Genomic DNA, 12677 nt, shown 5'->3' with positions numbered 1-12677 from the left:
AACAATTGGGAAAGACTTGATGATTTAAATAAGCAAGAAAAATATTTTATTTACATCAGTCTCCCTTTGATACTTCATATGCTTACTAAGAAAATGGTGCAAATCCGACAGCTAAATCATGTTGTTTTACAACTAAATAGATTATTTACTCTGTTGCTTCATTTTTACAACCAAGTCTCACATCGCACTATATACATTTTGAATGATTTCCATTTTAACTGGAAAAGGAGTATCTTTAACATATATGAGGTATCTAACATATTCTTATACGACCAACAGCAATTACAGTTTGCAAGTACAATAGTACAATCCTATTTAATCAACCAGAACATAAGAAGAGCCCTGCTGCATCAGGCCAAAGGCCCAGCTGCTTCATTTCTGCTTCACTGGCCCAGCCCCACCCTCACAAAAAAAGGAGCAAACAAAAATGAAGAGCCCATGACTGATAGTTTAAAGTTGGATTGATTTTTACTGGACAAAGTGGAGAAAATAATTTCCATCAAGTGAAGATGTAATGTTTGGTAGCTGGAGTGTAAATATCAGTATTTGGGAAATGATCAGATTGGTTCTTCATTTATGCATTTGTGCAAAATGAGGTACAGTGGTACCTCGGGTTCCAGAGGTCCGTACTTAACCTGAAACTGTTCTTAACCTGAAGCGCCACTTTAGCTAATGGGGCCTCCCGCTGCCGCCGTGCCGCCAGAGCCCGATTTCTGTTCTCATCCTGAAGCAAAGTTCTTAACCTGAAACACTATTTCTAGGTTAGTGGAGTGTGTAACCTGAAGCGTATGTAACCTGAAGCCTATGTAACCCAAGGTACCAGTGTATATAAATAGACTGACTGTGAACATAACTAATATGATTTTAAATGCTTTATATGTTTTCAAATTAGACTTGCAGATGACAGCCAGAGAGATGTGTGGCTACAAGTTCTAAATACAGAATCTAAACACAGAACTAACATGACAGAAAAAGCAGCAACAACAGAGGACGCCCAATCTCCAGCAATCATTTATCCCCTCATCCTAGACTGAGGTAAAAAAAGGTAAAGGTAAAGGACCCCTGGACGGTTAAGTTCAGTCAAAGGCGACTATGGGGTGCTGTGCTCATCTTGCTTTTCAGGCCAAGGGAGCCGGCGTTTGTCCACAGACAGCTTTTCTGCTCATGTGGCCAGCATGACTAAACCACTTCTGGCGCAATGGGACATTGTGATGAGTGCCAGAGCGCATGGATACGCTGTTTACCTTCCCACTGCAGAAGTACCTATTTATTTACTTGCACTGGCATGCTTTCGAACTGCTAGGTTGGCAGGAGTTGGGACAGAGCAATGGGAGCTCATCACCGTCGTGCGGATTCGAACCGCTGACCTTCCGATTGGCAAGCCCAAGAAGCGCAGTGGTTTACATCACAACACTACCCGAGTCCCAACTCTGGTACAGGAACACCAGCCTGGAAAACCAGCTTAATTTCTCCTCTGCACCTCTGACATAACATCTTGTTTGGAGGCATTATGAAGGCAAAGCAGTTTATATACCGCATGCTAGTGACTTGTTTGCTGATACATCAAGACTTAGGATCAGGACCATGAGTCATTGATACAGCTAGCATGCAATATTTTGCTGAGCCACAGATGTTCTTGATATTGGATTTCTACCTTTCAAAGAGAAACTGCTACCGTAATCTCTGAAATACACACGGTGGGGGGAAATTATCAGGATCCAAGTAATATTTCTTCACTTCAAGTCAAAAGTCAATAAAGCTTTTAAATCGCTAGATTAAGAAGTTCTACAGGAAAAGCTAACATATACACTGGCCCTTTTAATTTTTTTTCTTTTTTCTTTTTGGAAACTGCAAACGGTCTCTAGAGGACACTGACAGAAAGGTGAAATAACAAGGAGAAAATGGTTTCTGGAAGTAGGCATGTCCTGTATCTTCTTTATTTATCAGTGGAATACCTGTACACTCCCACCCCAATGGCAGCCTTGCAAGTTATCAAAGCCACCCTCTAGAGCAGAGCTTTTCAAACTCTCCATGTTGGTGACACACTTTACTCATGCATCATTTCTCGACACAGTAATTCAGTTTTACTAGCAAACCGAAGGTTAAACTAACCCCTTTCCAGCGTTTGCACGACACATCTACACAATGCAGCCGACACACTAATGTGTCACGACACACGGTTCGGAAAGCTCTGCTCTAGGTTAATGGGAAATAGCAGCAGGTCTCCAGAGTCTTGATGTGAACCTGGAACACTGTGTTATCAAGGAGAGTTTGTTTGCAAAGTGTGGCTACAGAGAAAAGTGGCTGAACGGACCATAAAATCTCTGATAAACATTTTCAAAAAACCACTATGCCATGGATATGAAATTAAAGATGCTGCTTCAGTTTTTTACTTTACCTGCAGGGTATTCTGGTCAATAACTTGGAAAAGGGAGTGAGGTTTGTTATCAAAAGAGACGGGTCTGTGAAGAAGCTTGCCATTGCCAAAAGCAACCCAGCCTGGTTCCAACTCTTCATTACGGCAGTACACAAAGCCTCTGAAGGGGAAAGAAGGGAAGTTACACTTCAATTATGATGCACCTTTATTTATTACATTTCAGAATCCTAATCCTAATCCTAATAATAATAATAATAATAATAATAATAATAATTTATTTCTACCCCACCCATCTGGCTGGGTTTCCCCAGCCACTCTGGGCAGCTCCCAACAGAAGACTGCTGCAGACATGACTCTCAACACCACTTGCTGTCCTGTGTTTGGGATGACAAATGCAGTAATTGACAATATAAACAAACTGAGCATTTAATGATGCCACAGCTTACCGTAAAGTACCATGCAATCCAGATCCTAATTTGCTTATTCCTCTGCCAACTGAGTTTGTTGTATAAAGATAAAGCCCATCTGCTGCAAGGCAGCGTCCTAAGTCTGCATCTGTATGAGGAAACAGTGTTAGAAAAACATGAGAAAACTTGGTATACTTGTTTGTATAACATTATTTTTGTTTATAAAACCCAATAAAATAATAACAAATCCAAAAAAGAAAAAAAGAAACTGAGATATGAAAGCTGGGAGCTAAATGGCACCTTAAACCTAGGTTATGGGCACAACAATGGAATGTCTAGGTGTGCTTTTTTTATAACAAGAACGCAATGCTGAAAATGAATGAACTGCAGCTAAAATATTATGTTCATTTTTCATATGGTCTAGTCCTTCCCCTGCCCCCCCCATCTCTTCTCCAATCTTCAGGGAGTAGATGGAAGTTGGGAGGCAGAAAAAGGTCCTCCTTTCCTTCCACTCCACAGTTTTAATCTGAAATCTTAGGCGCACCACTGCGCCCAGAGCTCAGAAACTGCTTGCGCAAATGAAATTCCCTGTCGCAAAATGCGCCTAGAACAATAGGAGTTTCAAACACTGGAAACAAACCTTTAGAAGACAACCTTTGCCAAAGTCATAATATTTTGAGGGTGGCGGGGGGAGATGCAGCTTCCCATTCAAACTATGGGGACAACACAGACACTATTGGCTAGAAGAAGACCCCTTGATGTGTTGTACTTCACTCAGATTACGTACAACCTCTGGGCTGAGTATCAGTTTCAGTACCAATACGTAAAGCTGCCCTAGCCCATGAAAGAGGACAAAAAACCACCCACCAGGGAAGAATGGCAGATGAAGTTGATGGATTACATGGAACTGGCGGAAATGACTGGCAGAATCCGAGACCAGGGAGAAGAGTCGGTGGAAGAAGACTGGAAAAAATTTAAAGCCTATCTACAAAAACATTGTAAAATTAATGAATGTTAGAAGGATGCTGGAATGAAGTTATATGGTTTTAGCAGAAATGTAATAAAGACTTAAGTAAAAATGGATTGATAATGGGATAAAATGGAAAATTTAAGGTTAGACTGTTAAGATAAATTATAGAACAAAAATTGAGTAAGATGGAAAGAATTTGCTGAAATAGTTAATTGAAATAGAATACAAAAAAGGGAGGTGTGAGGAGGTCGATGAATCAAGTTAATGAAAGGCAAAGATATGGAATATTGGATGTGTGTAATGTATTGTGTTTTTTTTCTTTTCTTTTTTTTGTATTGTTGTAGTGTTTTCTTTTATTGTAATTGTAATGTATGTTCTGTTAACTTTATATTGTTTCCTTTTCTTTCTTTCTTTTCTTTCTGTAATTTCCAAACCTCTAATAAATATTTAAAAAAAATAAAATGAAAGAGGACAAAAAAACACATACACACACTTCATTCATACATCAAACGTTTTTGAAAATTACACTGCAAGGGCCAATATTCAAAGGTCCTGTTGTCACACACACACACTCATCATCCTCCTAACTGTGAGCTCATCCTCAGAGAACTGATCCTTGGGCAGCCAAGATGGCATCATCCACACACAACAGGAGGTATTAGCAGAAGTAGCAAAAAGCAAAACAAAACCCACACCCGACCTGAGGGGACCCCTCTCTCAAAACAGCTCTCTAAGGACTGAACACACTCAATGGCCACAGAAAGCTGGTTGACTGTCTGAGGGGAAACACACAGAAAAGAAGGGGGTGGGAAGGGAAATGGAATGGTGTACCCTTGCCAACAAAGGTCCGTATAGTCACAGCCATGGTTTTCCCAGTAGTGATGTATGGAAGTGAGAGCTGGACCATCAAGAAGGCTGATCGCCGAAGAATTGATGCTTTTGAATTATGGTGCTGGAGGAGACTCTTGAGTCCCATGGACTGCAAGAAGATCAAATGCATCCATTCTTAAGGAAATTAGCCCTAAGTGCTCACTGGAAGGACTGATCATGAAGCTGAGGCTCCAATACTTTGGCCACCTCATGAGAAGAGAAGACTCCCTGGAAAAGACCCTGATGTTGGGAAAGATGGAGGGCACAAGGAGAAGGGGACGACAGAGGACGAGATGGTTGGACAGTGTTCTCAAAGCTACAAACATGAGTCTGACCAAACTGCGGGAGGCAGTGGAAGACAGAAGTGCCTGGCGTGCTCTGGTCCATGGGGTCACGAAGAGTCGGACACGACTAAATGACTAAATAACAACAACAACCCTTGAAGATGGCATGGCTGGTTAGCTGGAACCCTGAATAGGAGTGCTACAATATTTGTTTCCTACTTGTTAGATGATTTTTCATATTACAGACTGGGAAACAACTTTACCATATCTAGCAGTAAAATCATACCTTTGTACAAACAACATGTTAACATGTGTGTCTACTGCAGTGGACTCCCCTGGTGCACAAGGGCTTTCCACGTAAGCTACACTGGGAGCCTTTTTGGCTGAACAACAGGGTGCAAACGCAATCAATCAATCAAATAAATAAATACCTTCTGACTGTCTGCGCAGCACCAGCTGTCACCTGGACAAGATTTCTATCTACCCTTACAACTTCGGACTGTGGTTATTTAAAAGGCAAGGCAATCCAAATGCAGAAGTGTTCTTGTTCTTTAAATTCACAAATCTCACCTTTATTTTCTGAGCCTGAGCCCGGGTTGGCATCAGGTGCTGGCAACATATCTTCAAACCCCCAGGACACCATGTGTTTGCCCCCAAGCAAACAAGAGGGTGATCCAGGCCCCCCTTCCAAAAGCAACAACCTTTAGAGAATGAATACAAAGTAAAGTTTAGAAATGGGGGAAATGCTTCTATGAAATGGAAATATTTAGCTAAAGACAGACATACAGTGCACATTAAAATATACTGTATTTTTCCATCTATAAGACGCCCCCATGTATAAGGCATCTTATTTTGGGGGACTCAGATTTAAGAAAATGGGGGGGGGGGGAGATAGCCCCATGTATAAGACATACCCTAATTTTTTACATTATTTTTTAGGAAAAAACCTAGTCTTATACATGGAAAAATACGGTACTTAAATGGTGGATGGCATATGTATGAACAGTAAGGACTATTAGTGTAGTTCCGGTTTGTAAATAGCTCTGGGTAAGGGTGGGGAATGGACTTTTCTAATTACTCACTCTAAGTTAAAAAAAAATCCCAACATTGATGCATGAGTATGTTTTTAAGATTAGTCTTTGATCTATAGCAATGTGATCGCCCCCCAGAAGCCTTCTTCCTACCTGTGTAACACATCAGCTACAGGCAGGGATCCCAACTCTGTTTGCTTCTGTAAAAGGTGTACTGTGTGAACAAACGTTTTCAATGATCCCCTGAGGAAAGAGTTAAAATACAAAGCAGCAGTCACTCTTGGAAACTGCAGGATACCAACAGATGCTCTTAAAAAGTCAAGCAAACTCTTACTGGTTCAAAGCCTCAAGATGTCTTCCTGAAATACAACTTAGAACACACCTCCTCTGAGTGTGTTTCGACATTTACCAAATTTCATGGAACACCAATGACATGGGGTAGATAGCCATAGTATATACCAGAGATCCTTTTTACATAAACCTTCATTATCTAAAGCTTCAGGATATCTTACCGGTTTCACAGAAGAGCCTGGAGGTTTTCACCTGGCTTTGAGATTCTATTATAATTTGGGATGGAAGGATGATAACAATGGACACACTTAACAATAGGCTAACGCCTCTATCCTCTTCAGTTTTCTTCTCCTAGGTTGCCTCTTTACCATGCAAAATCACTGCTTGAACCAACAAGGTAGGGTGTGAGTGGAACTGTTAAAGTAATATCATGGTTGGTATGGAAGGATCCATCAAAACAACAGTTCTATACCCCATGCAGCCACCAGTACGGTGATCACATCAGCAAATTGGCCTACAGCAGCTATTCCACCACTGATAAAAATTGGGTGTGCAACTAATGCAAAGCAGCATGGTATGAACTGTGCAAACTCTTGTGTGCAACAACACAAGAGTTGATGTGAACTTGACCGGCAGATTAGCATATGTACAGACACAAGGATACTACAGAGCCAATATTCCTTTTGTTCCTACTCATCATAAAAGAACAACCAGTAGTGAAGGCAAAACACTGGTAGACAAGACATAGGGGAAGGAATCAACACTGGCTACCTTACAGGGCAGCACCTGTAAGGCTGAGAGCAGTCAGAAGTCAGAAATTCAAAGGAATGTCCACAGCACAGAATTTCAGTATGGAAGGCAGGTGCAGCCCTACTCAAAGGAGTTTTCTTCCAGAGCAAACTCAGAGCAAAATCAATTCAAGGGTATGAAACTGTAGAAAACTGAATTAGAAGGAGTTGGCTTGCCTTATGTTTTGAGTTGCATTCAAGTAAGGAAATTGGGGGGGGGGGGAGCAGAAGGGCAGTATCAGTCGCTTAGACTACAACAATATTTGTATGGTTTCTGTATCATACAAATGCAGTTACAATACAGTTAAGATCTACCACATACTGTAAACATAATTAAGATAGGAAGCATAAAAGTACACAGAAATTAACACTGCCCCCAAACATTTCTGTAGGCAATAATTAGCCAACGTTGTGTAAAGAGAGTCCACTTCTGCAAAAGTACAGCTATCCTTTTTACAAAAAGTATCAGATGTAGAATCATATTGGGAAATGCACCGTCTCCAATATGGCAGCCAGATAAGAGCATTTTGGTAATGTTTATTGCATGTAACCCTTTCCATATGAGAACACATATGGAGTCATTTCTGTAGCTGAGGAATCCATCTGTGAACATTAAATTAACTATAATAACATTAATTTTAAAACAAACATTTCACCTAAATATCTTATCCATAGTATCTTTCTTTCTTTTTTCTTTCTTTTTATTGTGACAGTTGATGACATAACCCTTCAAAACAGGTAATAATGCTGAAGACACTACAACACTTTAAACTGGTCTGTGAAACCATTCTGGTAGATAACTGGGAGAAATATCCAGCATACATCTCTAGACTGATAATTGTGCATTCCTTATCAGTATTCAAATGACACAATGTTTTGTGCTGTCATGCAAATAATACTAATGAGGAATCACACAATGCAGGTTACATTCCCACAGACAACCACAATAGATGAGCTACAGGCAGTGATATTCAGAACTCTTTAAAAGATCACATCAGAATGAAAAATAAGCCTCAAAGAAAATCTAAGTGGCAGAAAGAATAGGCCAAAAAATTTGGTTCAACTCTACTAAACTTAAAAGTGGGGGGGAAATGGGGAAAAGAGGAAGTTATTCAACAATTTGACAAAATTTGTGAGAGGTCAAACCTGCACCAGAAAGAAGATGTATGCAGCCTCTGTGAAAATTCATATTAAAATAGATAAGAATGAATTAACAACAGAAGAGCAGCAAAGCCCTGGAAGCTAAATATCATGCAAAGTACCAGTATTTGGTTGGGTTTTAGAAGTCCGTTGAGAAAGACTGGCACAATACAAACTTGCGGGGAGAGCTTTTGCAAATTATATGGAAGTTACCTTCAAAGCAGGAGACCTTAATAAGATGTACACAGCACAAACTGTACAACTGTTTAGGAGCTCTAGTAAAGATACGTAGAATGTAGGACTCTTAGTCAGCCATGTGGACTCATGTCCCTTTTAAAACAATTTCTGCAGGAATTAAAAAAGCTTCTCTTAAGCTAATTCATTGTTGGTATGGCACAGTCGCCTAAGTGTTAGAGTGGATGTGAGGACTGAGGCACTGTATATGTGGCAGCTTTTCTCTACATTGAGCATTTCTGGGATAATATATTTAATTCCAGCTTATACTATAACAATATAATAATTATAATATAATATAATATAATATAATATAATATAATATAATAATAAGCAAACTGTTCCTAAGTCTCCTGTACTTGCTCCGTTATTTTTACTGGCCCTAAATAGCTCCCCAAAGATCTGCTGATGTTTCTCCTTGTAGCAGCCTGGATGACTATTGAAGGAAGTTGGAAAATGTCCTCAGACTTTATCCTGGAGGGCATGTATAGGCCCTTCGTTTCATAGCTTTACCTGAGAAACTGACTCATGCCATATGGCTTGCTATGAATTGTGTAAAACCTGATGCTTTTGCTACAGCTTGGTTCCCCTTGGTCTCCCTCATCAGTGATTCTGTAGGAGGACAGAGTCCACCATCTTCTCAGATGAGCCACTGAAAAACTCATTGAACTTGAACTCTTGTGTTATCCTTCTCCTGATCTCCCTCCTCTCCTTTTACCCCAATTCTACTTTAGGTTATCTGTCAACTGTGAAACTGACCTGTGCCCCCCCCCCTCCTGTATCTCTCTTCTTGTTTTCTTTATGTAATTGTCTTGAGCAGGGATTAGCAAACTTTTTCAGCAGGGGGCCAGTCTACTGTCCCTCAGACCTTGTGTGGGGGCTGGACTATATTTTTTTTTGGGGGGGGGGATGAACCAATTCCTAAGTCCCACACACAACCCAGAGATGCATTTTAGATAAAAGCACACATTCTACTCATGTAAAAACACGCTGATTCCCATACCGTCCGCGGGCCAGATTTAGAAAGTGATTGGGCTGGATCCAGCCCCTGGGCCTTAGTTTGCCTACCCATGGTCTTGAGGTTTACCTGCATTGCATTGTTTGTATTATACTCAAAAATTACTTTTTAAAATGTGTAAAGAAGCTGCATACATCCAGGTATATCAAATAATTCTGTCATGCTTTATTCAGATGACAGTGAAAATTCCGGGAAGAGTCCATGAATAAATACTGGCAATGCAGTGAGACAAACATGGGGGAGAAATTTAATTTGACAGCTGTTCTCAGTTTGCCCATTAAAAGTGCTGGGATTCTCAACCATTTCTATCTAATAATTTTTGCAACTCAAATAAAAGCCAGCACAACTCACTGTAACCCTTTCTGCAAGCTTGCTTTTATTTAAACATTTTGAGTATAATACAAATTATGTATCTATTGAGATCTTTATGGTTCACGGATGGAAAATGATGGCATCATGTTCTCTAAATATAGCTTTATGGTTTTGTTTTCTGCTAAGTCATAAATGAGCTGGACGCACAACAAAAACCAAAACCTACTTTGCTAGTCTACTTCTGAAAAATGATTAAAAATGAGACCACAGATTTATTACATGACATTAATCCCATGAATGCATAGTTGGAAATCTCACGTTCTCTGAGCCAATGTTCAAACCATCAGTTTCACAAGATCCAGTGATGCTACATAAAGGAATCCCAGGAGGCAACAAGGTCAATACTGATCCCAGTCCAAGGTCTAACGGCTACTTCCCTGGCACTAAGGCAGCTAAGGAATATCCAATACCAGAATTTTTTGGAATCAATAGATTATTAGTAAGTGCCATTTCTCAGAACTGTCCACCCATATACCTGAGCTTTCTGACACATTATCTGTAAGTCAGACTAGCATTTGCATCCAAAGAACCTGCTGATGCTCAAAAGCATAACCAAAAAGGATTATACAAATGAATAAAAGAAAGAAGAGCGGGAGCAAAGAACATGCCTATATTAATTATAAAACATTTAAGAAAACATTGTTCTACTGATCTGGTCTTCAAAAAATTTAAAAACTTGCTAATTGCTATTGCACAGTGTATACTAATGTGGGAAGCTACATTTTACTTGTAATTTTTATGCCTTTACTTATAGAGAGCTCTTCTACAACAAAATATTCACATGCCCAAGTCTTTTTTCTTTTGTCTCTCTTTAGGTGATTGGCTACAGCCATTTTAGGAGAAACCATGGCAAGATGGGAGAGAGATATATCACAGATTACAAAAGTTCCCATAGGAAATCATTGGTTCATTATGTGAATGCTCACCTAACAAATGATTTCCTGGGAATGCATTGTGTTTGGAAAGCGGGACCTTAGTGTACTTTAATATTCACAAATGGATTCCTTGACCCACAAAACAACTGAAACCCCGCTGTACAGGTTCCTTTAAATTAGTGGTTCCCAACTGAGGGTTCGTGTAACCCACCCAGTAGGACCATAGCACCAGTGCTTTTTTCTGGGGGGATGCAGACCCCTAAACATTTTGTGAATCTAAGTTTGGCCTCATTGAGGGGCAGTATTTCAATATGAGTAGGAAAATGAAAGTACCCCTAAACTGCATAGCACCATTCACATAACAAAAACTACCACAGAGATATCAAAATGTTCAAAAGTAGGGGGTCCATGGCTTGGCTTTTGAAAAGCAGGGGGTCCGCAGTACTTAGCTAGTGGGGAACCCCTGTTTTTATGATATGGGAAGGCTGTGTTAGACCAATCCTGGAAGCAAACAACGTCCCACCACTGCCACCTATGCCTCAATCCATGCCAGTACACATTCTTCCCTCTGCTGCTGGAAATTAAAAGTTGTGGCTAGGTGGAAAAGGAGGCAATTGGACAACAAGGCCAAATTCCCATCTGTGAGCACAGTCCTGAATCCCGGGCACATCTTAATATTTCTGCCACAGTTTAACATGGGCATACAAAAGGTGAGCAATGAAAAGATCTGCACGCCCAGATTTCCCACCCTACACCTCTCCTACCTTGCACAAGCCAAGGCAACAAGGGCAGCAGCAGCGTTTTCTTTTTGCTTCTGTGGAATCTGTTGGCCTGAAGTGGACGTCTCCTCCAGCCATGAGCAGAGCAAGGACTCAATGCCATTGAGACAGTCCACCGGCTCCTTAGTCAAGCTCAAGGGCTGACAGTCACGAAGGCAAGTCAAGAGCACCTCAGCAGTTATGTTACAAAGGGAAGGGTCTGTTCTGCTCTGGGACTCAATGAGAGGGAAGACCAAGAGCAGCCCCATCCGCGAAGTGAAAGGTGCTTGTTCGGGTTGCTGTAACAGGCCTTGCCGCTTGAGCAAGGCAAGGGCTTCCTCATCCCCAGAGTTTTCCCGTTCATGCTGTTCCTCCAAGGCAAGCTGGCGCTGGGCATTCCAGAGTCCACGCAGAGCATTCAAGCGGTATTCTAGCAGGCGGGCATAGGCGTTGCTCTGATTTCCACAGACAGAACGCAGGCGCTCTGACAGCTCCGTTGGATTCTTGGTTTCAAATGTTAAGATCTAGGCAGGGAAAATAAGTGCATGCTGGTGAATTAATGTGGCAGGATGCCTTTAGAAGAACTTTTGCACAAGTCAAGGCACTTGTTTTCAGTACCTAACGTGTAAATAAATATGACGCAAAGGCAGAAAGTTCTAATAAAATAAAACCATATGATTCAGATGAATCAGGTCATCTAAATTCAGGACTAACTGAACAAATTGTGCACTTTAGGAGGTAGCAACTGCAACACGATTTGTAATCACATTTAATAAATATTTTTAAGATGCTTACTAAATTAAATTGACATCAAATAAATTTGAGCATGTTGGATAAGGGGGATTGCAACCCAGATCACAGTACACAGGAAGGGAAGTTTTTAGTCTTTTCTCCCTAGCTACAATCTCCATGAATTTTGCATCCTACATGTTAATTAGCACTGGGAGAAAACTCATGGACAGAACTTTCTCTCCTTGTGTACTACAAATAAAGCTATGAGATCTGAAGCTGTACATTATGTCTCACTCTTCAGCTAGCTTCCCATCAGATACAAGATGCTATGACATACCTCCCTCCTCCTGAGAACAAGCAACACCACTTCAAAGAAAAATGATATGGAAGATTATAACAGAGAATCAAAGTGGGCAGTTCTTTCCTCTTTAATTAGCTTGTTTCTGTTTCTTAGAAATTAAGCCATAGCTAACTGTCTTGTTGGAACAGCACAATAATGCAAATGCTTACACCTCTGAGCAAAGACTAGC

General features: G+C 40.6%; 1 protein-coding gene across 6 annotated transcripts in view; it reads right to left on the bottom strand.

Moving 5' to 3' along the window:
* Nucleotides 1-12677, bottom strand: part of HECTD4 (HECT domain E3 ubiquitin protein ligase 4) — a 118546-nt gene that overhangs the window by 89152 nt on the left and 16717 nt on the right. For all 6 annotated transcript variants that reach the window (XM_083453545.1, XM_083453546.1, XM_083453548.1 and 3 more), the window contains exons 2-6: nt 11422-11939; nt 6093-6182; nt 5479-5609; nt 2824-2932; nt 2399-2537 (exon numbers count right to left, since the gene is read on the bottom strand). In XM_083453545.1, the coding sequence (XP_083309671.1) occupies nt 2399-2537; nt 2824-2932; nt 5479-5609; nt 6093-6182; nt 11422-11939 (987 nt within the window). The remainder of the gene's footprint in view (nt 1-2398; nt 2538-2823; nt 2933-5478; nt 5610-6092; nt 6183-11421; nt 11940-12677) is intronic.

The sequence above is a fragment of the Podarcis tiliguerta genome (assembly GCF_965153285.1).
Source record: "Podarcis tiliguerta genome assembly, chromosome: 8".
Taxonomy (NCBI): Eukaryota; Metazoa; Chordata; class Lepidosauria; order Squamata; family Lacertidae; genus Podarcis; species Podarcis tiliguerta.
The sequence above is the reverse complement of the archived record's forward strand: the minus strand, read 5'-3'. Positions and strand labels throughout refer to the sequence as shown.